General features: G+C 43.0%; 1 protein-coding gene across 4 annotated transcripts in view; it reads right to left on the bottom strand.

The window, feature by feature from the left end:
- Positions 1-22,027, bottom strand: part of ANXA4 (annexin A4) — a 78,188-nt gene that overhangs the window by 28,987 nt on the left and 27,174 nt on the right. For 3 of the 4 annotated variants that reach the window (XM_064268687.1, XM_010593632.3, XM_064268688.1), the window contains exons 2-4: positions 9,111-9,165; positions 3,590-3,677; positions 1,384-1,478 (exon numbers count right to left, since the gene is read on the bottom strand). In XM_064268687.1, the coding sequence (XP_064124757.1) occupies positions 1,384-1,478; positions 3,590-3,677; positions 9,111-9,119 (192 nt within the window). In that variant the 5' untranslated portion in view covers positions 9,120-9,165. Of the gene's footprint in view, positions 1-1,383; positions 1,479-3,589; positions 3,678-9,110; positions 9,166-18,426; positions 18,448-22,027 lie in introns of those variants that run through there. The other variant, XM_010593633.3, reaches the window with a different exon arrangement.

Below are 22,027 nucleotides of genomic sequence, written 5' to 3'. Positions count from 1 at the left end.
TGCACTCGTGGAGGACTTGATGGCCAACTAACAACAAAGGCTTTGGGTAACAGCTGAGCCTGCCCTCCCCTACCAGCAGTTTAATGCTAACCTTTGAGAAACAGCCTCAGGTCTGGCTAGCCAGTAAGTATCTCCAGTTCATCAAGTTCTTATGCACTGAGACCTGAAGATACTCATTGGCAATATTTCCACAATAGAAAAGGTCCTTGCTAATCACACAGATGGGCTTTCAGTGATGTGGGGAAGATTGGGTAAAGTGACACTGGTAAATAGTCTTTCACCATGGAGACTACAAGAGTGTCCTAAGAAGTATGGGATTCAAACTGAAAGGGGAAAACATGACGAGTGTTGAATGCATAAACTACTAAATACACACATATACCCAAATACGTAAAACTCCAGACTAGAATTTGAGGAGGTGCACCTCAGTTAAGGATCACCAAAGGATATATGCTACAAATGGGTGTATGTGGAAGAGATGGAATAGACTCTTAATTGGTATAAGTGCTTGTTTAAAACTAGATTTAAATAGTTTGGTAAGTGGCCTGAAAAGAAGGCATAGTGCAAAGCTATAGAGACAGTGAAAAGATTAGTGGTTGCCAGGGGTTCAGAGGGTGAGGAAGGGATGAATAAGTGGAGCTCGGGGCATTTTTGGGGCAGTGAATCTATTCTGTATGTTACTGTAATGGTGGACACATGACATTAAGCATTTGTCAAAACCCACAGAACTGTACAACACAGAGTGAACCTTAACACAAGTAGGAACTTCAGTTAATAATAATGTAGTAATACTGGTTCATGAATCCCATGAACCGCATGTCGGTACTGTCACGGCTGGATCTATCACAGCAGAAGCAGGTGGAAAGACACAAGGAAACTCATACAAGATGCTAATGGAGAAGCAATGTCGAGGCGGAGAGGCACAGGGGAACCTAAAGCCTCTCTGCAAAATAAATTCTATCAGAAAAAGAAGACAGTAAGGAAAAAGAAGCCACCATGGTGACCTGAAAAGAAACCATTGTCCCCCACCCCCAACTATCAGGGTCTGGGAGGCAATGCTAGAAGCTCAGCCCTTGCCTGTGCTTGCACTGCTCAAAACAGTGACGGTTGAGCCCATACAACAACCAAATCATTACGAGGACGTGGAAGAGGAGAGCCTAAATTTAGCCTTGAGGCTTATGAGGAAAAAAAAGCTTCCTCAAATTCATTCTGACTGAATGTAACGGAGGAAACACGCCAACCTGTTCAAGTTGTTTTTCAAAAACTTCTTTAAACAAGGCAAGGGATCTGTCTTTAAAAGCACAGGGCCACTTCAGGAATCTAGGTCAGGTGGCCCGACAAGTCCCTTGTCAACCAAACAGTATAGGAGAGCCTGCGGCCTACCCTGCCGATGCTGGACTTGTAGGCCGTCCTGATTTCCTGGCGCTGGGCAGTGTTGCGGTAGGCCAGGACATTAATAATGCCATCTTCATCAGTGCCTGGGGAGCAGAGCAGAGACAGTGAGTGTGACTGAGACAGGAATAAGAAAGTGGGTTCCTCTTCAGTCATTGGAATAACCCAAACCCAAGCTCTTATTTTGAGAGTTCAAATACCATGTGGTCCACTTTCTGAATTATGGCATTCTTGCTATATCCCAACAAATTAGGATAAACCTGAAAAACATCATTGGCTCAGTACGTTTTGCATTTTATTTATGAGAATGAGTTCTGCTCAGAAGTGGGCAGCAGGATAGCATGGTGGCCTGAGCTCCATCCAGCTCTCGGGTCAGACTGCTTGGAATGGAGTCCTGACCCTAACACTGCTCTGAGACCTTGGGCAAGTTACCTACCCTCCCTAAATCTCAGCTTTCTCATCAGTAAAAAACAGCCTGCTATCAGGATGCAAAGAGATAATCCATGCATCTGGCATTGTGCCTGACACATAGCAGAGCTTAATAAATGTTTGCTGTTATTGTTATAAGGAGCTCTTGGTGGCGCAGTGGTTAAAGCATTAGGCTGCTAACTGAAAGGTCAGTGGTTTGAACCCACCAGTTGCTCCTCAGGAGAAAGATGTGGCAATCTGCTTCCATAAAGATTTACAGCCTCAGAAACCCTGTGGGGCAGTTCTACTCTGTTCTATAGGGTCGCTGTGAGTCAGAGTCAACTCGACAGCAGAGGGTTTTTTTTGGTTATTGTTATTGTTGTTGTTGTTAGTAGCCCTCCAAAAAACCAAACTCATTGCCACTGAGTTGATGCCAACTCATAGTGACCCAATAAGACAGAGCAGAACTGCCCCATAGGGTTTCCAAGGAGCAGCTGATGGATTTGAACTGCTGACCTTTTGGTTAGCAGCTAGATGCTTAACCACTGCACCACCAGGGTTCCTTAAGTAGCACTAAAAAAAAAAAAAAAAAATCCAAACCCACTGCCGTTGAGTTGATTCCGATTCATAGTGACCTTATAGGGCACAGTAGAACTGCCCCATAGAGTTTCCAGGGAGCACCTGGTGGATTGAAACTGCCGACCTCTTGGTTAGCGGTCGAAGCTCTTACTATGCCACCAGGGTTTCCTTAGTAGCACCAAAAATAAGTAAAATGAACTCTTTTTAGATAGGAAGACTGAAGAATAAGGTCTCATAATTGCTTTTTATTTATGAATTTTTAAAAATTGTACTTCAGATGAAAGTTTACAGAGCAAACCAGCTTCTCATTAAACAATCATAGTCAAGTGTTTTTGCCCAAATCTCAGGGAGATTCTAAATAAAAGCAATGAACTAAGGGTAACTCTCTGGCCAAAAGCCTACTCAGGCCAGCTTCTAGAGGCTGAGACTAGGCCTGGGCAGCCCGCAGAACACCCCACATTACTGTGCCCATCCAGCATGAGGCCTTAGTTCTCAGGGGAGCTAACTGGTGAGCAGTGCCTTGGAAGAGAACCCTTCTGGTCACGTACACACAGTCGTCTCACATGAAGTCCCACTTACTGTGTGTTGGTACTATCACAGCAGCAGCAAGAAAAGGGACACAAGGGAGAGAAGGTATAGACTCAGAGCTGGCAGGCCTGAGTTTGAGACCAGCTCTGCTGAGTATGAGCTTGGTTCCATTTTACGAGACATTTTCAGAGTTACTTAACATTTCTGGGTCTCAGTTTCTACATCTGTAAAATGAGGCTAAGATAACAATCGTGACAGCTGCTTTCACTACATCACAGGGCTGCTGTATATATCCAATGAGATAATGTGGGTAGAAGCGCTTTGTAAACATACTAACTAGAAAACACACACATTTCTAAAGTGTTATATATAGATTCATAATTTTATCACTCAAAATAACTGGGGAAACTCAGAATGAGTGCATTAAGTACAAAATTTTGTAGTATACAGTTAATACCCTCCTATCCAATCTGTATTTCACTATCCAATCTGTATTCCACTGTGTTTTCTTAAAGTGAGACCAAACGCTTATGGCCAGTAGACAGGGTATGTCTTAAATCTGTGACTCCGTGGGCAATCCTCCCTCCACTTCACCGCTTCTGTGGTAAATTACAAACCTGTGTGAATCTTTGCCTGTACAACGCACACACCAGGGAGGAGTCGCTTCCAGTGAGACACTTACCGAACCCTTTCATGGCCTTCCTCAGGCTCTGGGCATCTTCCATGGCATTGAATCCTGATGCAGCTTTGATGGTGCCTCCTTTGCTTTCCTGAGCACACAGAGAGTAATGTGACTGAGAGGCAGCACCTTACCAACAAGAGGCACCTTTCACTGTTCAGCGAACATTTGCTGAGCGCCAGACACTGTTCTAGGGAGGATGGCAGTGAACCTGAGAGAGGCTCCTGCTCCCATGGAGCTAATGTTCTATTCAGAGGGAGGGAGACAGTAAACAAGCCAACAAATTAATATTCTAGAAAGTGTCCTGGGGTGAGAAGTGTGGTGAAGCAGATAGAGGTCCTGGAGGGACTGCTCTGAAGAGTGACATTTAGGGAGAGATCTGAACAACGTGAATGAGCTGACCATGCAAACATCTGGGGGAAGAGTGTCCCAGGCAGAGGCAACAGCTATTGAAAAGGCCCTGAGGCTAGAAGAAGCTTCTGCGTGATGAGAGGGACCCAAGGTCAGTGGGCTCAAGCGTGGTGGGCAAGGAGGCAAGTGGTAAGAGAAGTTACAGCACCACCTATCCAATAATCTTGCCCCCCAAATAAAAGGAAAAACTCAAACCTGAATTTGATCAAGCCTCTAGAGCCAAACAGCAGTTAACAGGAAATAGAAGGGAGAGAAAAAGGTTAAGCCACGCCACAGAGTTGCAATCGGAAAATCCAGACTGAGAAACACCACTGGACAAATGATCTAGTTTCTTCAACTAGAAAGAGAGAGAAGGAGGGAAACTGCAGCTTCAAACAGATTTAAAAGGCATATCAATAATCACAATATATGAATCTTATTTGGATCCTGAGTCAAACGGGGGGGAAAAAAGGGAAAATAATGACATTTATCAGACAATTGTAAATTGGAACACTAACTTGATTGATATTTGATGACATTAAGAAATTATTAACTTTTTTTTAGGTGTGATAATGGCATTATACATTTTTTTAACTGACGTAAAATTCATGTAACATAAAATTAACCATTAGCCATTTTAAAGTGTTAACGTGTTACAATTCAGTGATATCTGGTACATTCACAGTGTTGCACAACTATCTAGTTCCAAGACATTTCCATCACCCCAAAAGGAAACTCTGTACCCATTAGGAGTCACTCCCGCATCCCCCTCCCCTCAGCCCCTGGCGGCCACTAGTCAGCTTTCTGTCTTCATGAATTTGCCTATTCTGGATGATTCGTATAAAACGTAGTCATACAATGTATGACCTTTTGTGTCTGGCTTCTTTCACTTAGCATAATGTTTCCATGGTTTCTCCACGTTGCAGCAGGTACAAGTACTTCCTTCCTTCTTCTGGCCACATAATATTCCATTGTATGGATATATCGCATTTGTTTATCCACTCACCTATCAATGGACATTTGGGTTGTTTCTACCTTTTGGCTATTGTGAATAGTGCTACTGTAAGCATTCATATGTAAGTGTCTGTTTGAATACTTGTTTTCAATTCTTTTGGGTATACACCTCGGAGCAGAATTACTGGCTCATATGATAATTCCATGTTTAACTTTCTGAGGAACCACCAAACTGGTTTTCACAGCAGCTGTATCATTTCACTGTCAGCAATATATGAGGGTTCCAATTTCTCTACATCCTTGTTTTATCTTTAATATTGAGAGTCTTTATCTTTAATATTGAAATAGTTTACAAATGAAATGATGTCTGGAATTTGCTTCAAAATGACACAGGGAGAGGAAAGTAAGGGGAGATAAAGAAGAAACAAGATTGACCACGAGTTAATAATTATTGATAGGTACAATAAAGTTCCTTATAATATCCTCTACTTTTGTATGTAGAGGTGATAAAAGTTAAAAAAGGAAAGGCAATCAGAGAGGTGGGTCTTCATGAAGGAGATGTGGTGGGCCACAGTGAGAGGCAATACAGTTTAGCAGGAAGGAGCACAGGCATTGAAGTGGGATAGACTGCGCTGTGATCTTGACTTCACCTTTTCTAGCTGAGTGGCCTGGGGGAAGTTTCATTTTTCTCACTATTTCACATTATTGGGAATAATAATACCAACCCACGGCATTATTGTAATAATGAAGGAGAAAGAGAGAGAGGCAAGAGAGACAGACAGATAATCAGTCCCTGGGTGGTACAAACAGTTAAGTGTTCAACTACTAGCTGAAAGGAGCACTGCTGGCACAGGGCGGCAGTTAAATCCACCAGGTGCTCCTTGGAAACCCTACGGGGCAGCTCTACTCTGTCTTACGGGGTTGCTATGAGTTGGAATTAACTAGACGGCAACTGGTTTGGTTTTTTATTATATATTTCACTTAGCACAGAACCCAGCAAACAGTAAACACTCAAACTTGGTGGCTATCATTACTCTTAAATATGACTTCGATAACATCTCCATAGTAAATATAACAGCAAGGTTCTAACGTCTTTTTCTTATAATGGCCCTCCATGCAAGCCTGTGGGGTAATGCCAAAGGAAAATCTAGAATAGGCTATTTGTATAAGATGGTAAAAACAATGTAATATATATTTAAAGCTCTCTGAGGATTTAATTTAATCCAAGAATGTAATCTGGGCCACTTAAAGAATGGAGAATTTTTACACCTTCAGGGCCATTCTCTACCAACCAGATTTGAGCTCTATGAGCCAGTCCAGTTCGCCTTTGACCTTTTAGGTCCACTGTGGCCCACATGAAGCCCAATCAAAGGCCTCAGGCACAAGAGTTGTAGGCCTCACCTGATGAAAGGCAACACTTTCCTGTCCTGAATATGGTCAGCGTCCAGCACTCTGTCATCATTTAGCCCCTCTATACACAAGACAGTGTATAGAAAATAAAAATCTATGACATCAATTTTCTTTGGCATTTTACTTTTTTTACTATATGTTCATTTCCTCAAATTTGGTGATTTGCTGTTGAAATTCCAACATTGCTTAACTCAGCCCTTGGCGCTACTACCATGAAACACCTTTCTGAGTCAATCAGCTTCACAAGGGTCTTTTGCAAATAAGTACTGAAATTTTTTTTGGACGGTGCTCAAACACTGAGTTTGACTTTAAAAGCAAATTGCATTGCTGTGGGGTATGTAGTATGGGATTAAAATTAATATCCAACAAGATAAATCAATAAAGAGCTTTGCAGGAGTGGTTCAGTTTATCACTTAGCATTCTTAGTGACTCTCTTTCCTGGAAAAAGATAAGCTCAAAATATTTGTTCTCTTTTAGCCCTGAAGCATCTGTATTGATCTGTATAATTTCAGGGTACAATGTGCCATTATCTGCCTGGGAAGGCAGAGGATTGCATTCCAGGAGGGCATCTGTGAGAGCAGGCTCAGGAACAGGAAGGATGTAGGGAAGACACACAAAAAATAATAGCTGGAACGTGGTGCTGTATCACAATTAATGAAATACTATCCAGTCACTAAAATAATCATGAAGATGATAAACATCAAAAATATTGAGATACAATAATCAGCAGTAAAAAGGAACAAAGGAAAATACTACTACTATGTACAGCAACATGGATGAATTTTAAAAAATATAATGCTTAACAAAAGAAGCTAGATACAAAAAAAGGACATGTGTCTGATTCCATTTACAGTGCGTTCTAGAACAGGCAAAACTAACCTGTGGTGATAACAATCGAACAGTGGTTGGTCGCATTTCAGAGGTAGACGGGGAGCAGGGTAGGGACTGACCAGAAAAGGGCATAAGCAAACTTTCTGGAGTGATGAAATGTTATCTTGATAGGACAGTAGGTTACACAGGTAAACGCATTTGTCAAAACTCATCTAAGTAAGCTTATGAACTGTGCATTGCACCACACGTAAATTATACCTTCATAAAGAAAAAATTTTCATACTTGGTTATGGTGGCTTTTAAAACATGTTTTTCTTTCAGAAATGTATCATGTGCTCATTGCAGAGAACTTGGAAAATTAAAAAAAAAAATTGAGAAAATAAAAACTTTTGTATCCTGCATCTTTCATTCATCATTCTATTTTAAACATTTCCTATACTAAGTAAAAAAAGTAGAACACAAAATTTTTATGCTCATTACTAGTATTTGGAAATCATTATATATATGAGTAGGGTCTAAAAGAAAATGATACAAAATAGTTGGGAATTACAATATGGTGACTGTATTGCAAGGTCTTCCCTTCCTTTAAAAAATGTCCTTTATCTGTCCAATAAATAACAGTCATGCTGGTAAAACAGGTTCTAAGAGGAAAGACGAGAGCAATTGAGGCAATTTTCCTAGAGCAGAAAGCATACCTGCGGGTAACCTGGTTCAGTCTTCACACATAGGAAGACTTCGAATTTCTTGAAAATAGGAAGTATGTTCCATTAATCTTTGAGTGCCCACAGCCTATGTCTGGCACAAAATAGGGACCATATGCATTTCTAATTATATGTTTTCCATGTCCCCAGGGATATTCAACCAAGAAGGAATGGATTTTAAACGAAAGCATGAGAGATTTCAGGCAGACAGAAGTCTCTGTCAGGGTTGATGAAGAAAATTGTACAATGTCTACTTTAAATTTTTTTAAGAGACTGTAACTATTTGCCCAAGGTAGTTTACACAACCATCTTTCTCAAGGAAGGTGGCTAGAGCTGGCAGGATTTCCAGTTCCTCCCCAGGTATAAAAAACCCTGCTGGCATAGTGGTGAAGTGCTACAGCTGCTAACCAAAAGGTCAGCAGTTCAAATCCACCAGGCACTCCTTAGAAACTCTATGGGGCAGTTCTACTCTGTCCCATCGGGTTGCTATGAGTCAGAATTGACTTGATGGCAAAGGGTTTTGTTTGGTTTTTCTCCAGGTATAAATTTCTACTTCTATTATTCCTTCCCAGAACACCAGGGATCGGAATCACCTCCCTCCTCTAAAACCTCATTTAGGTGAGAGAAGGAGAGCAGATGGCTGGCCTCAGGCAGAGCCATATTTGCAGGTAAGAAACTTAACTTCCACCTCAGCACGGAATTTTACAGTAGTCTCAAGGGGGTCCGATTCCCTGCCTGTCTCAAAGATCAGATAACGAAGCTTGAAGGAGTCAGATCACAGCCAGCTGAAAGCAGGAAGCAGAGGGCAAGCCCTTATCGCTAAAAAACACCCTTCTTAATGAGGCTGAAAAGACAGAGCTCCACCAAAATGTTCACAGCAGTCAACCCCAGGTGGTACAATCCATGGGGTTTTTAGTGTTGCCCTTTTAATTTACCCAAGTTTTCTACAATGAACATGTAGTGCTTCTCAGAGAAAACTATAACTTGTTTCTAACATTCTCAGGATGTTAGAAGGATTCACAGGATTCTCTCTTTGAATTAAGTTTCAGGATCAAGTTACTCATCACCCCTGAAAGACTAAAAAATGACACTAAAAAAAAGAAAGAAACTGCCTTTTCATTTCCTCCCTCTCCCCCTGCTGAGCAAACAACCCGTTGTTTAAACCCACCATCCCTGGGTACACATCCTGTACCTGCCTGGGGCTACCACCAGGTAGGGCGAGGCACTCTACAACTTACCATGGCCATGACTCTATGTCAGGATCAGAGTTCAGTCACCCAAGCAGGAATTCCTCTGTGAAAAAAGCAGAGAGAGAGGAAATTACTGTGATAAAGGAAAAAGCACTGAAATCATTAATCATGATCACTTGTAATTAAACCATGAGGAAGTGATGCCCTTCTTCACGAAAAGGCCAGGTATTTATTAACCAAAGGTACAAGAAACAGGTTAATAACTGTAAAAACTGTTAGAACTGGGGACTTTAGCATATCGGCAAAATACTTTCTTAGCTGCTCTTCTGTTTGAAGACAACACACTACAGGAACGATTTCTATCGCTTTGTTAAGATGAAGTAACATTACTTGTACTCAAGGCAAACACAGATCCTGAACTGTATATTATAGGGGATCATAAGAGGTGCCTCACTGGAAAGAAGAGATAGTCCAACCGCATCAGGAAAAAGTACCACATGCAAACTTACACTCTGAGGGAGCGTGGGAGCGCGGGAGCTGCCTCTTCCATGTAAGCTGCAGCCTTACACATTCAACTTTGCCCTCAGTTCTCCTCAGCACCCTCCTTCATCAAGAATGTGCGAATCGTCACACATTTAGTCAGTCATTCAGAATGCAAGAAATGTCTTCATTGGAGTCAAGGAATTTGGGGGGAATTCACATGATATACAAGCAGGCCCCTGAGGGGCAGGCTCACTGCCTTCCTTTCCTCCCCCAAAAAAAAAAAAATTTTTTTTTTTTTTTTTAAGTCATATGCACAAGGCTCCTTTTCTAAGCATTTAGCTAGATCCTTGCTACTTGAAGAATGGTCCTAGAAACAGAAGCCGGGGTATCACCTGGGAGCTTGTCAGAAATGCAGAATTTCAGGCCCCACCTCAGACCTATGGCCACAATCTGCATTTTAAGACAATTTCCAAGATATTTGGTTGCACAGAAGTTTGAAAAACACTAGCCTAGACAACCCTGCCAAGCAGCACTTTTAAATTATTAATTATTCCCCCAGAATAACTAAATCCTACTTAACTCACTTTATTAACACCTGAGCCATGTTTGGCCACTGTAAAAATGGTGTGGTGGGGAGGCTCTGACCTCCTCTACCTTCCACCTTCACAAGGGGGAAGGAGAATCACGATCAACAGCCCAAGCCTGATCTCCTATGAGGTGGAGGCCAGACATGCCTCCACCTTCCAACCTTTTTACCAATTCTGACACCAACCATCCCTCCCTGGGCACTCTCTACTTCCCTGCTGGGTTCGGTAATTTGTTGCAGTGGCTGCACAGGACTCACAAACAACACTCACAAGACTACGGGGTTCACTGGGGAAATAACAGGTTACAATTCAGGTTCAGGAGCGGTCAGGATACAGTTCTTCAACCAAGACAGCCTCTTCTTAGCCCTGCCATCAGGCACACCTCTCTCTGGCCTCTGGGCCCCTCGGCCTAGCCTCTGCCCTGCTTGGGCAAGTGTTACAAAGCTCTTTTAGCTCTGCTGATAGGTGCCCAAAGGCACTCCACTCCACCAGCAAGCCTTGTACCCAAAGCTCCATGGGCCAGGAAGCCCACTGCAAACGTTTCCTGCTGGTCCCCTGATTCTGCTGCCGCCATCTCTCACCGACTCCGGTGTTACAGCTCTCCCTCTCTGTCCTGGTTCTGCTGCCTCTCTCTGTTTTCCATGTTACTGCTTCTCTCTCTGTCTCTCTGTCCCTCTCTCCTAGTCTCCATTTAAGCCTAGTGGGATGGCAAAACTGACCAATCCTCTCATTAGGGTTTCATATACCTTATTTACATGGTTCCACCCCACAAGAGTGTCATGCACCTTATTTACATTATTATCAAGCTATCTAATCCCCTTGGTGGGCCACAAGCCCACCATGTGCATAGTCCCACCCAATCATTTCGTAGCAGTTACAAAGACTATGCCTAAAAGGCCCATATTAAGTAATTCACTGTACCGCCCGACTCTTCTAGCCATTGGCCCTTCCCTACTTGAAGGATTAACTTCCCCCTCCCTATCATTTTACCAGTCTAAAACAGTCATGAACAATTACTCCTTCAGTAGGGCAAAGCCTCCTAAGGGTGAGTTACTCAGGTATCAGCCATTCATGTCTGTTCCAAGTGTCTATCTGATCTGGTCACGTTCTCAAATTGTTTGTTTCATCTTCACCCATTGTGGCCTCTTATAAAATTTAACTGACAGATTATTCCCCTTGCTCTGAGCCTCACAAAATATCAGCACAGAAAAATCTTTAAGAGATTTTAGGTTCGTCTACAACTTTTTTTTTTTTTTTTTTTTACTGTACTCCACACCAGCAGGGCCTCTCCCTAGTCCCCTCTTTTACAGTTACAGCTTCTACAATTACAGTTTTTATGATCACAATTAACCCTGTTAACAATCAACCCTCACAACTGAATCATATCATCGTATCAGCATCTTCCCCCACCCTCTCTTCCCCAGACACATCAGGAAAAGAGGAAACCATTCAGTGGGGGTTCCCTCTTGCCGCCTCCTTTTGAGTGTAAGCACATCCATGAAAATGTGTAAGCCAGCCACTTCATGCCTTTATCTCTCCCTATTTATTTATTTTATATGGCCAATGTTTAAATTGCCCACTCCTAACACAAGCACGTTTCTCAATCTGACGAATCTTCTGTTTTGCTTGAAACTCTGAGCATCTGCATCCATAAGCAAAGTCCAGTCCAGAGCAAGCCCTCAAACTGCAGCAATCTACACCAGCTCACGGTGTCAAACATTCTTCTCTTCATTCGATCAGGTTCTGGGCAGCTCATTCCTAGCCCTCTGTGGGCTAGGTTAGTAGGAACCAGCCATAGATAGGTTCAGGAGTCCACATACCTCCTGGCACTTCAGACCAGCCAGCCCCTTCTCTCTCTCTCTCCCTCATCCCTAGCCCCCAAGGTCTAGGTCAATGGGCACCACCCATAGACTCAGGAGTCCACATACTTCCTGGCACTTTAGGCCTGCCAGCCCTTCCTGTCTCATTTTCATGCCTAGGCCCTGTGGACTTGGTCAATGAGTACCAATGGAACATGTCCAAATTCAGCTCCTCTCTTCACTGCTGCACCTCCCCCACTTCCACTCATTGAGTGGACCCAGGTGGTCACCACAAGGGAGCATACCAGGCTGTCTATGTCCAATTCTGGAAGGGGGTTCTTGCCCAAAGGCAAACTGCTTGCCTGAAATTCAAAAAGCAAAAGTCATTTTTTTCCCTGCAGGTCCATTCTTCAAATGCAAATCTCCTACTCTCAGCAGTTCTGGGTGGGTTTGCATGTCTTTTCAAATACAAATTTCCTGACTGGGTTAGGGAAGGACTTAGGGATACGCAGGGCTACTGCATTGAAATGAGCAGTTTGTGTTTCTTTCAGGCAAATCCTAGTTCCTCTTTTAGCATATCCAATCAAGTATTGGCTGAAGGCTGAGTTACAGGATCTCTGTAATCTATAACAGCCGATGTTCATTTCTATCATACATTTAGGTCTGTTTTACAACACTAGGTAGGAGAAACATTCACTATCCATTGTATATTTGAGTAAACACATAACCCTATTTAAAAATATTTCAGTTTCATCTTCTCCACCCCTTGACTATCTTCACATTCACAGGCATGTAGCCTTGGACCTCTAGCTGGGTGGAACCAGTAGACCCTGGCCTCCTATCAATCATCTTATTTAACCAGCCTGGCTTTTGCCCCAGGCCACTCCAGATGCTGCTTTTCTCCTCTCAGCTCTAGCATAACATCTCTTGCTTTCCTTTCAGCCACTACAAGTGACAACAACCAAAGTAACCATCTAAGAATCAGAAGTCTCACTTCCCATACCCGTTTGTTCTTTCTCTTACAAAGTCCCGTGCTTCCATGACCTGGGACCACTGCAACAAATTCCACTTCTGACTTCGACTGTAAAATTGCGTGGCAGAGGAGGCATCTGACCTCCTCTAACTTCACAAGGGGGATGGAAAACTAAGATCAACAGCCCAAAGCTGATTCCTAAAGGTGGAGGTCAGGCATGCCAATCTTTTCACCAATTCTGACAACAATCATCCTTCCCAGGGCATTCTCTACTTCTCTGCTGGGTTCAATGATTTGTTGCAATGGCCACAGAGAACTCACAGACAATACTCATGATTATGGGGTTTATTAGGGAAGTAACAGTTTGCAATTCAGGTTAATGAGTGGTCATAGTTCTTCCATTAGGACAGCATCTTCTCAGCCATGCCTGCAGGCATATCTCTCACTGGCCTCTTTGCCCCTCAGCCTGGCCTCTGCCCTCCTCGGACAAGTGTTACAAAGCTCTTTTAGTTCTGCTGATAAGTGTCCAAAGGCACCCACTTCTCCACAAGCCTTGTGCCTGAAGGTGCTCAGCTTTCACCCTCCGTGAGCTGGGAAGTCCACAGCGCCATCCCCTGATGGTCTCTTGCTTCTGATGCCTCTGCCCCATTGTTTCTCTGCCACTACATCTCGTCGCCTCTCTCTGTCTTCGGTGTTACAGCTCTCTCTCTCTGTCCTGGTTCTGCTGCCATTCTCTGACTTTTGTTACTGCTCCGCTCTCTTTCCTTCTTTGTCTCCCTTTAAGCCTAGTGGGATGGCAAAACTGACCAATACTCTCATTAGGGTTGCATATGCTTTGTTTGCATGGTCTCACCCCCACAAAGAACACTTAATTGTGTTCATGAGGAACCTGTACATAGACCAACAGGCAGTCGTTTAAAAAGTACAAGAGGATACTGGGTGGTTTAAAGTAAGGAAAGGTGTCCATCAGGATTGTTTCCTTTCACCACAATTATTCAACCTGTATGTTGAGCAAATGATTTGAGAAGCTGAACTACGTGAAGAAGAACACAGCATTAGGATTGGAGGAAGACTCATTAATAACCTGTGATATGCAGATGACACAACCTTGCTTGCTGAAAGTGAAGAGGACTTGGAGCACTTACTGATGAAGATCAAAGACCACGGCCTTCAGTATGGATTACACCTCAACATAAAGAAAACAAAAACACTCACAACTGGATCAATAAGCAATATCATGATAAATGGAGAAAATACTGAAGTTGTCAAGGTTTTCATTTTACTTGGATCCGCAATCAACAGCCATGGAAGCAGCAGTCAAGAAATCAAATGACTATTACACTGGGCAAATCTGCTGCATAAGACCTCCTTAAGTGCTGAAAAGCAAAGACGTCACTTTAAGGACTAAGGTGCACCTGACCTAAGCCATGGTGCTTTCAGTTGCCTCATATGCATGTGAAAGCCGACACTGAATAAGGAAGACCAAAGAAGAATTGATGCCTTTGAATTGTGGTATTGGTGAAGAATACTGAATATGCCATGGGCTGCTGGAAGAACAAAAAAATCTGTCTTGGAAGAAGTACTGCCAGTATGTATGCTCCTCAGAAGCAAGGATGGAGAGACTTCATCTCACATACTTTGGACATGTTATCAAGAGAGACCAGTCCCTGGAGAAGGACATCATGCTTCGTAGAGAAGAGGGTCAGGGAAAAAGAGGAAGACCCTCAAAGAGATGGATTGATACAGTGGCTACAACAATGGGCTCAAGCATAACAATGATTGTCAGCGTAGTACAGGATCAGGCGGTGTTTCGTTCTGTTGTGTACAGGGTTGCTATGAGTAGGAACCAACTGAAAGACACCTAACAACAACCCCCACAAAAGTGCCATGCACCTTATTTACATTATTAGCAAGCTATTCAATACCCTTCGTGGGCTATGAGCACCTCATTTGCATAGTCCCACACAATCATTTGGTGGGAGTTACGAAGACTACGGCTAGAAGGGCCATATTAAGTAGTTCACTATGCTGCAGTCACATTTACGTTCCATCCTGCAGCTCTCCTCAGGTCAAGCTCCATTTTTCCCTCATTTCCCAGCATTCACTGCAGATTTAACTCACCTTACCAGTAAAAAAACTGGTTGCTTTTGAGTCAGTTCCAACTCATGGTGACCCCATGAGTGTCAGAGTAGAACTGTGCTCCACAGGGTTTTCAACGGATGATTTTTTTTAAAGGAGATCTCCAGGCCATTCTTCTGAGGTGCCTCAGGATGAACTCAGACCTCCAAACTTGGCTAGCAACCATGTGTGTTAACCATTTGTACCACCCAGGAACCCCACCTCATATCTCAGAGGGGTTCAATCCTTTCCTAAGAGAATGCCCACTGGTTGTGGGGCACAGTCTGAGCAAAGGTACAGAGGTGAGAACAAGCAGTGGTTCAGGGATAACAAGAAGATGAGTCTGCTAGAGTAAAGGGCTCGCTCCAGGGAAAGCTTGTAGGTAAGGCTGGAAAAGCAGGTGGGGAACAGACAGGCAGAGGCAAAGACCTGCATAGGCTGTGGCACCTGGAATAGGATATACATGAGAGTTATTCTGAAGGAAGACTTTATTGGACGTGGTGAGCCATGGACCATATTTATACATTCAATCATCAGACACTCAGGTGCTGTTATAGTTGACCGAGATAATACAATGAATAAGACAAAAAAACCTGCCTTCAAGGAGCTTACAGTCTACCAGGAGAGGGAGACAACAAATAAATAAATAAGACAGTTTCAGATATCAATAAGATGAAAGTGCAAAAAGATAATGGCATAGACGATTGATTGGTAAGCAACAGCTCATGGACCAAATCCTGTTTTTGTATGGCCTAGATAGAGCCTGGGTGGTGCAAGAGGTCTGTGATGGGCTGCTAACCTAAACGTTGGTGTTTTCAATCTACCCAGTGGTTTCATGGAAGAAAAGGCCAGGTGATCTGCTTCTGTAAAGATTAGAGCTGAGAAAACCCTCTGGAGAAGTTCTACCCTGTCATGCATGAGTTCGGGGTCGACTTGATGGTGGCTAACAACAATAAGCTAGGAATGGTTTTTACATTTCAAATGGCTGACAAAAAATAGAAAGCATATTTCATGACACATGAGAATTACATGAAATTCAAATTTCAGTGTCTATAGATAAAAGTTTTATTGGAGCACAGCCACACATATTTGTTTATATATTGTCTACGGATGCCTTCACACTACAATAGCAGAATTGGGTAGCTGTGACAGAAACATATGGCCATATGAAAATATTTACTACCTACCCCTTCACAGAAAAAGTATGCTGACCCATGGTATAGAGGATGACATAATGAGGTTACTAGAGAGGAGCTGGCCTGAATAGGGTGACGAGGGAAGGCATCTCAAAGGAGATGACGTTTGTGCTGAATGAGGAGAAGGGGCCAACCATTCAAAGGTCTGGAGGAGAAAGGTTTCAGGCATAGGGAGCAGTTAGTGCAAAGGTCCTGAGGCAGAAATGAACTTACTGTGCTTGAGGGATGGAAAAAGGCAATGCAAACAAGCATGAGAATGGCATGATATGAGGTTGGCGTAGAGCCAGGGCCATCTGCAGGGGGTAGCAAAGGGTATTTTTTTTCTCATGTGCCCACACTGTACTCAGGGAGGTCATAAGCAAGGCTTTTTTCAGACTTTGATGGGCCCTGGGCACTCCTTCATCTGGAGGCCCTGTTGCATACCATATGAATTACAAAAATGTACCCATATCCTTCATTAAGTATAATTTATATGTGAGTTGAATTGAATTGCTGCCGACTGGTTGGCAAACCTGTGGCACAGCTTCCATGTAGTTTTTAAACAAGTGACAATGAAAGAAGGGAAATCCTCCAAAGAAGCCAGCTTTTAACATGAGCATTTCCACTCCTTCTTACTATGCCAAGAAGTAGAAAGACTGCTTGAGCAAAGCCTTCTGGAAATACTGAAAGTCATTACTCAATGAGCTAGAAATATTTTACCAAAGAAAAAAAAAATGCATAATACTTGAACACTGGGTTCTTTTAGCCAGACAAATTATTTTGAAACTTGGACAGCACACAACGAATATTTATTTGCTAGTACTAAACGACATTCTAAACAGATTATAAAAATGAACGCAGAAGTGGTGTTCCTTGATCCTTTCGTTAGATATTTGATGATGTGCGTAAAGTGAATCCATGTAAATGCTTATCAGCACAGTGCCTGGCACCTAACCGAAAAAACTTAAACTAGTTGCTGTTGTAGGATAACAACTTTCAACAAAGCCTTCGGCAACAAAGAAATTTTTATTGTGACATATCAGAAAACAAAAATGGGAAATTGGCTGCAGGTGCTCAGGCTATAAATAGACCAATAACCAAAGAAGTATAATCTATAAGTGCTTTTTATATAATTTTGATAGGTGCTGACTCATCACAACTAAGGGTCTTTCAACATGCTCTTTACAATCACGGAAACACATACCTATGAGTAAATTACTTACAGACTATGACTGCTTAAAGTAAAGATGAAGAACTAAAATCACGATTGGGTGACCTTTTCTTGTTTTTCTTTTCTAATAATTTGGTCTCTTGGCTCAGGGATCCTGGGTCTGTCATATGATGGTTATTTTTTGTTATGTAGGCTATGTGTGATATTGGGTGGATCTTTAACTCATTTCCTGGGGTCAACTGTTGTTTAGTTTTGGTATACACGTCCACAATCCACTGAGCCAGTTAGAGCACTCTGTTGTACCGTTTGATGTACTTTTTTATTGTTTGACGTTCTATAAAAAAAAAAAAAAACAGGTTGGCCTTTTGCGGTTATGGCCTGCTGTGGTTAGGTTAAACCCTTTATCATTGCCATCAGGCCGATTCCAACTCATGGAGATCCCATGTGTGTCAGAGTAGAGCTGTGCTCCATAGGATTTTCAAAGGCTATGGCCTTTGGAAATAGATAACCAGGCCTTTCTTCCAAGGCACCTCTGGATGGATTCAAACCTCCAACCTTTTGGTTACAAGCTGAACACTTAACCATTTGTGCTACCCAGGGACTCCTGCCTGGAACCTAGTAAGGTCTTAATAACCGTTGGCAAGGAGCAGAAGGAGAGGAAGGGAGGGGGAGGAGCTGCACCACCGCCCCCCTCAATACAGAACTGCTATAGGCCTCTTATTAGCTGCACAAAATGATCAGCCCCCAAAGGGATGAAATGCCCTCCTCCCAATGCTCCACCTGTAAGAGCTCTTCCCCTTCATCCTCCCTCCCACACTGTCCACCCGCCCTGTCCACCTGCAGTGCCACGCTCTATGTAGATCCTCGGCCGGAAAGGCTTTTCTGCCCCAGCTTCCTTGATTCATTTGTTGTTTCTCTCTGAAGGCCTTCTTACAATTCCATAAACTATGTCCCAAACCACTAATTTAGAATGAAATGACCAAGTTCCCAATGACTCAGACTTTCTGTTGGGGTTTTAAAAGTTCTTTTGCTGTTCACGGGTGGGACAAAATACTTACCAACTCTGTGCCTCAGCTTTTACAACTGTAAAGTGCAAAAGCACTCAGGTCTGGGGTGGATCAAATGACTCTAACACCATCAGGACTCTCCAATATTGAAAGAGAAAGGCTGGAGGGCCAATATGGTAACGATGTCTTAAAGAACTGAAGAGTTATACCTATGTACATACACAAAAAAAAACAGTGCCGTCGAGTCAATTCGAAGGCTGTAATTTTTTTTAACAACATCAGAACTCTACAACTAGGGCTCTTGACGTTTTTGAGACACTGCTTTAGAACAACTGAAAGAAAGCTCGGAACTAAGCATATGAGACCTATGCCAACAGCAGTTACATACGGGAAGAAGAAGTTATAAACAAGTTCAGCTCGTCTCAGGTATGGTTAGATAAATCCATGGAAAGAATTTCCAATGGATAAAGAAAGACTGGAAATGTCAATAACATAACCCTAATGTTTTCCGGTTAAATGTCCAGAAGGAGAATTATTGCACTCGCCCACAAATTGCCCTATTATGCCACTGCTAGAAATTTTTTGATAAGCCAGGTGCTGGATCAAATATAAAGTTTCTTATGTCCTATGGCAGACTTTTTATGGCAGACTGCAGGCATGTGAAACAAGAACTTTTGATTTCAAGTAATATTCTGGTAGACCATATATAGAGACAGAGCCCTTGTGGCACAACAGTTAAGCGCTTGGCTGCTAAGTGAAAGGTTGGCCATTTGAACCCACGCAGTGGCTCCTGAAAGGATTACAGCCTAGGGAGTAGTTCTATTCTGTTACATTGGGTCAAAATCAACTCAAGGGCACCCAACAACAGCCAAACAACATATATGGAGGCAGCCGTGTGGGGAGCTCCTCTTCAGTCATACAGAAGTTGGAAAGCAGGGAAATCAGATTTTCCCCTGAATGTTAGACTAGTAAAATCAGCAAATATCCATCAAAACAAATACATGCAAAGTCATCTCAGTGAGAAAGAATGGTTCCGGGCTGAAGCAGGCTTCTGGAGAGGTATTAACATATTTAAAGAAAAACTGTCTATCAGCAATGCAATTGCCACACAAAACCAGCAGGGAGGCTTACTTTGAGATAGTCATCAAAGCTCTGTCCTTAGGAAAGTGTGGCTTGGCCCCACCATCCAAAGGTCCAACCAAACCCATTGCCTTCGAGTTGATTCTGACTCCAAAGGACCCTACAGGACAGAGTAGAACTGCCCCATAGGGTTTCCAAGGAGCACCTGGTGGATTCAAACTGCCGACCTTTTGGTTAGCAGCTGAGCTCTTAACTACTGCGTCACCAGGGCTCTAGGTATTTCCCTGCTATGAAGATGAATGTTATCCACCCAATACCCTTTTTTCTGATTCTGTGGTTGCCAAGCAAACTTTGGACTAGAGTTTGGCTTCCCCCGTGGACCTAACTACAATGTACTAGAGCAGGAGGATTTTTGTCTAAGTAACAATTATATTACTCAATGTTAATAGATAAATTAGCTGTGCCTGTTTATGCAGTGAGCTTGATGAACCTGTCCGTGAGAGTTGAGCCCTGTTATGATTTCAATTGTGTTCTCTAAAAGATATATTGAAGTGCTAATCCCTGGTCCCTACGAACATGACCTTGTTTGGAAATAGGGTTCCTGAAGATGCTATCACTTAACATGAGGTCATACTGGAGTAGGGTGAGTTCTACTTCATCTAAGTGCCCTTAAAAAAGAGAAGAGTCACACAGAGACAGACAGGGAAGATAGCCATGTGCCAATGCATCCATGAGCCAAGGAACGACTGAGGCTACCAGAAGCTGGAGAGACAAGAAAGGATCTTCCTAGAGCCTTCAGAGAGAATATACCCCTGTTCACACCCTGATCTCAGACTCCTAGACTCCAGAACTGTGAGGCAATAAATGTCTGTTGTTTAAAGCCACCTCCTTTGTAGTATTTTGATATGGCAGCTCTAAGAAGCTAATACAAACCCCTTCTGGTAGGCTGATGAATAAGATTCCTCTGGGCCTGCTGGATGCTTCACTGTGGTAGACTCACTCCAGCAAATGGATGCTCCCACCATGTGTTTGTCAGTTTGTTGTACTGTTGTGGCTTGCGTGTTGCTGTGATGTTGGAAACTATGCCACTGGTATTTCAAATACCAGCAGAGGCACCTATGGTGGACAGGTTTCAGAAGAGCTTCCAGGCTAAGACAGACTAGGAAGAAGGACCCGGTAGTATACTTCCGAAAAAAACAGGCCAGTAAAAACCTCATGAATTCAAAAATGGTTGCAGCGGTACATTGACTGGGAACTGTCAGAAATTCAAGCCAGATTCAGAAGAGGACAAGGAATGAGGGATATCATTGCTGATGTCAGACAGATCTTGGCTGAAAGCAGAGAATACCCGAAAGATGACTATGCAAAGGCTTTCGACTGTGTGGATCATAAAAAGTGATGGATAACATTGCGAAGAATGGGGATTCCAGAACATTTAATTGTGCTCATGAGGAACCTGTGCATAGACCAAGAGGCAGTCATTTGAACAAAATGAGAGGATACTATGTGGTTTAAAATCACGAAAGGCGTCTGTCAGGTTCACCATACCTATTCAATCTGTATGCTGAGCAAATAATCCAGGAAGTCGGACTATATGAAGAAGAACATGGCATGAAGATTGGAGGAAGGCTCATCAACACCCCGCAATATGCAGATGACACAACCTTGCTGGCTGAAAGCGAAGAGGACTTCAAACACTTACTGATGAAGATCAAAGACTACAGAGCCTTCAGTATGGATTACACCTCAACATAAAGAAAACAAAAATTCTCACAACTAGACCATTAAGCAACATCATGATAAGTGGAGGAAAAATTGAAGTCGTCAAGGATTTCATTTTCCCTGGATTCACAATCAGCACCCATGGAAGCAGCAGTCAAGAAATCAAACAACGCATTGCACTGGGAAAATCTGCTGCAAAAGACCTCTTTAAAGTGTCCAAAAGCAAAGATGCCACTTTAAGGACTAAGATGCGTCTGATTCAAGCCATGGTATTTTGAATCACCTCATATACACGTCAAAACTGGACAACGAATAAGGAAGACCAAAGAAGAATTGATGCTTTTGAATTATGGTGTTGGAGAAGAACATTGAATATCCCCATGAACTGCCAGAAGAACGAACAAGTCTGACTTGGAAGAAATATGGCCAGAGTACTCCTCAGAAGTGAGGATAACAAGGCTTAGTCTCACGAACTCTGGACATGTTATCAGGAGGGACCAGTCCCTGGAGAAGGACACAGGGCTTGATAAGGTACAGGGCAGTGAAAACGAGGAAGACCCTCGATGAGAGGGACTGACACAGTGGCTGCAACAATGGGCTCAAGCATAGAAAGGAGAACACAGGACCAGCCGTGTTTATTTCTGTTGTACACAGGGTCGCTGTGAGTAGGAACCAACTTGACAGCACCTAAAAACAACAAGGAATGCTCTCCTTGAGACCCCAGCTTACTGGGCAGCCTCCATTCAGCTGTGTAACACTGGAAAGTCCCATATCCCAGGACAGGTATCCCGAACGCTCATTACCAAGGGATCTGCTGTCCTTGTGGCACATTCTTATTGAATCTCCTCCC

Source organism: Loxodonta africana, chromosome 15, assembly GCF_030014295.1.
Source record: "Loxodonta africana isolate mLoxAfr1 chromosome 15, mLoxAfr1.hap2, whole genome shotgun sequence".
Lineage (NCBI taxonomy): Eukaryota > Metazoa > Chordata > Mammalia > Proboscidea > Elephantidae > Loxodonta > Loxodonta africana.
The sequence above is the reverse complement of the archived record's forward strand: the minus strand, read 5'-3'. Positions and strand labels throughout refer to the sequence as shown.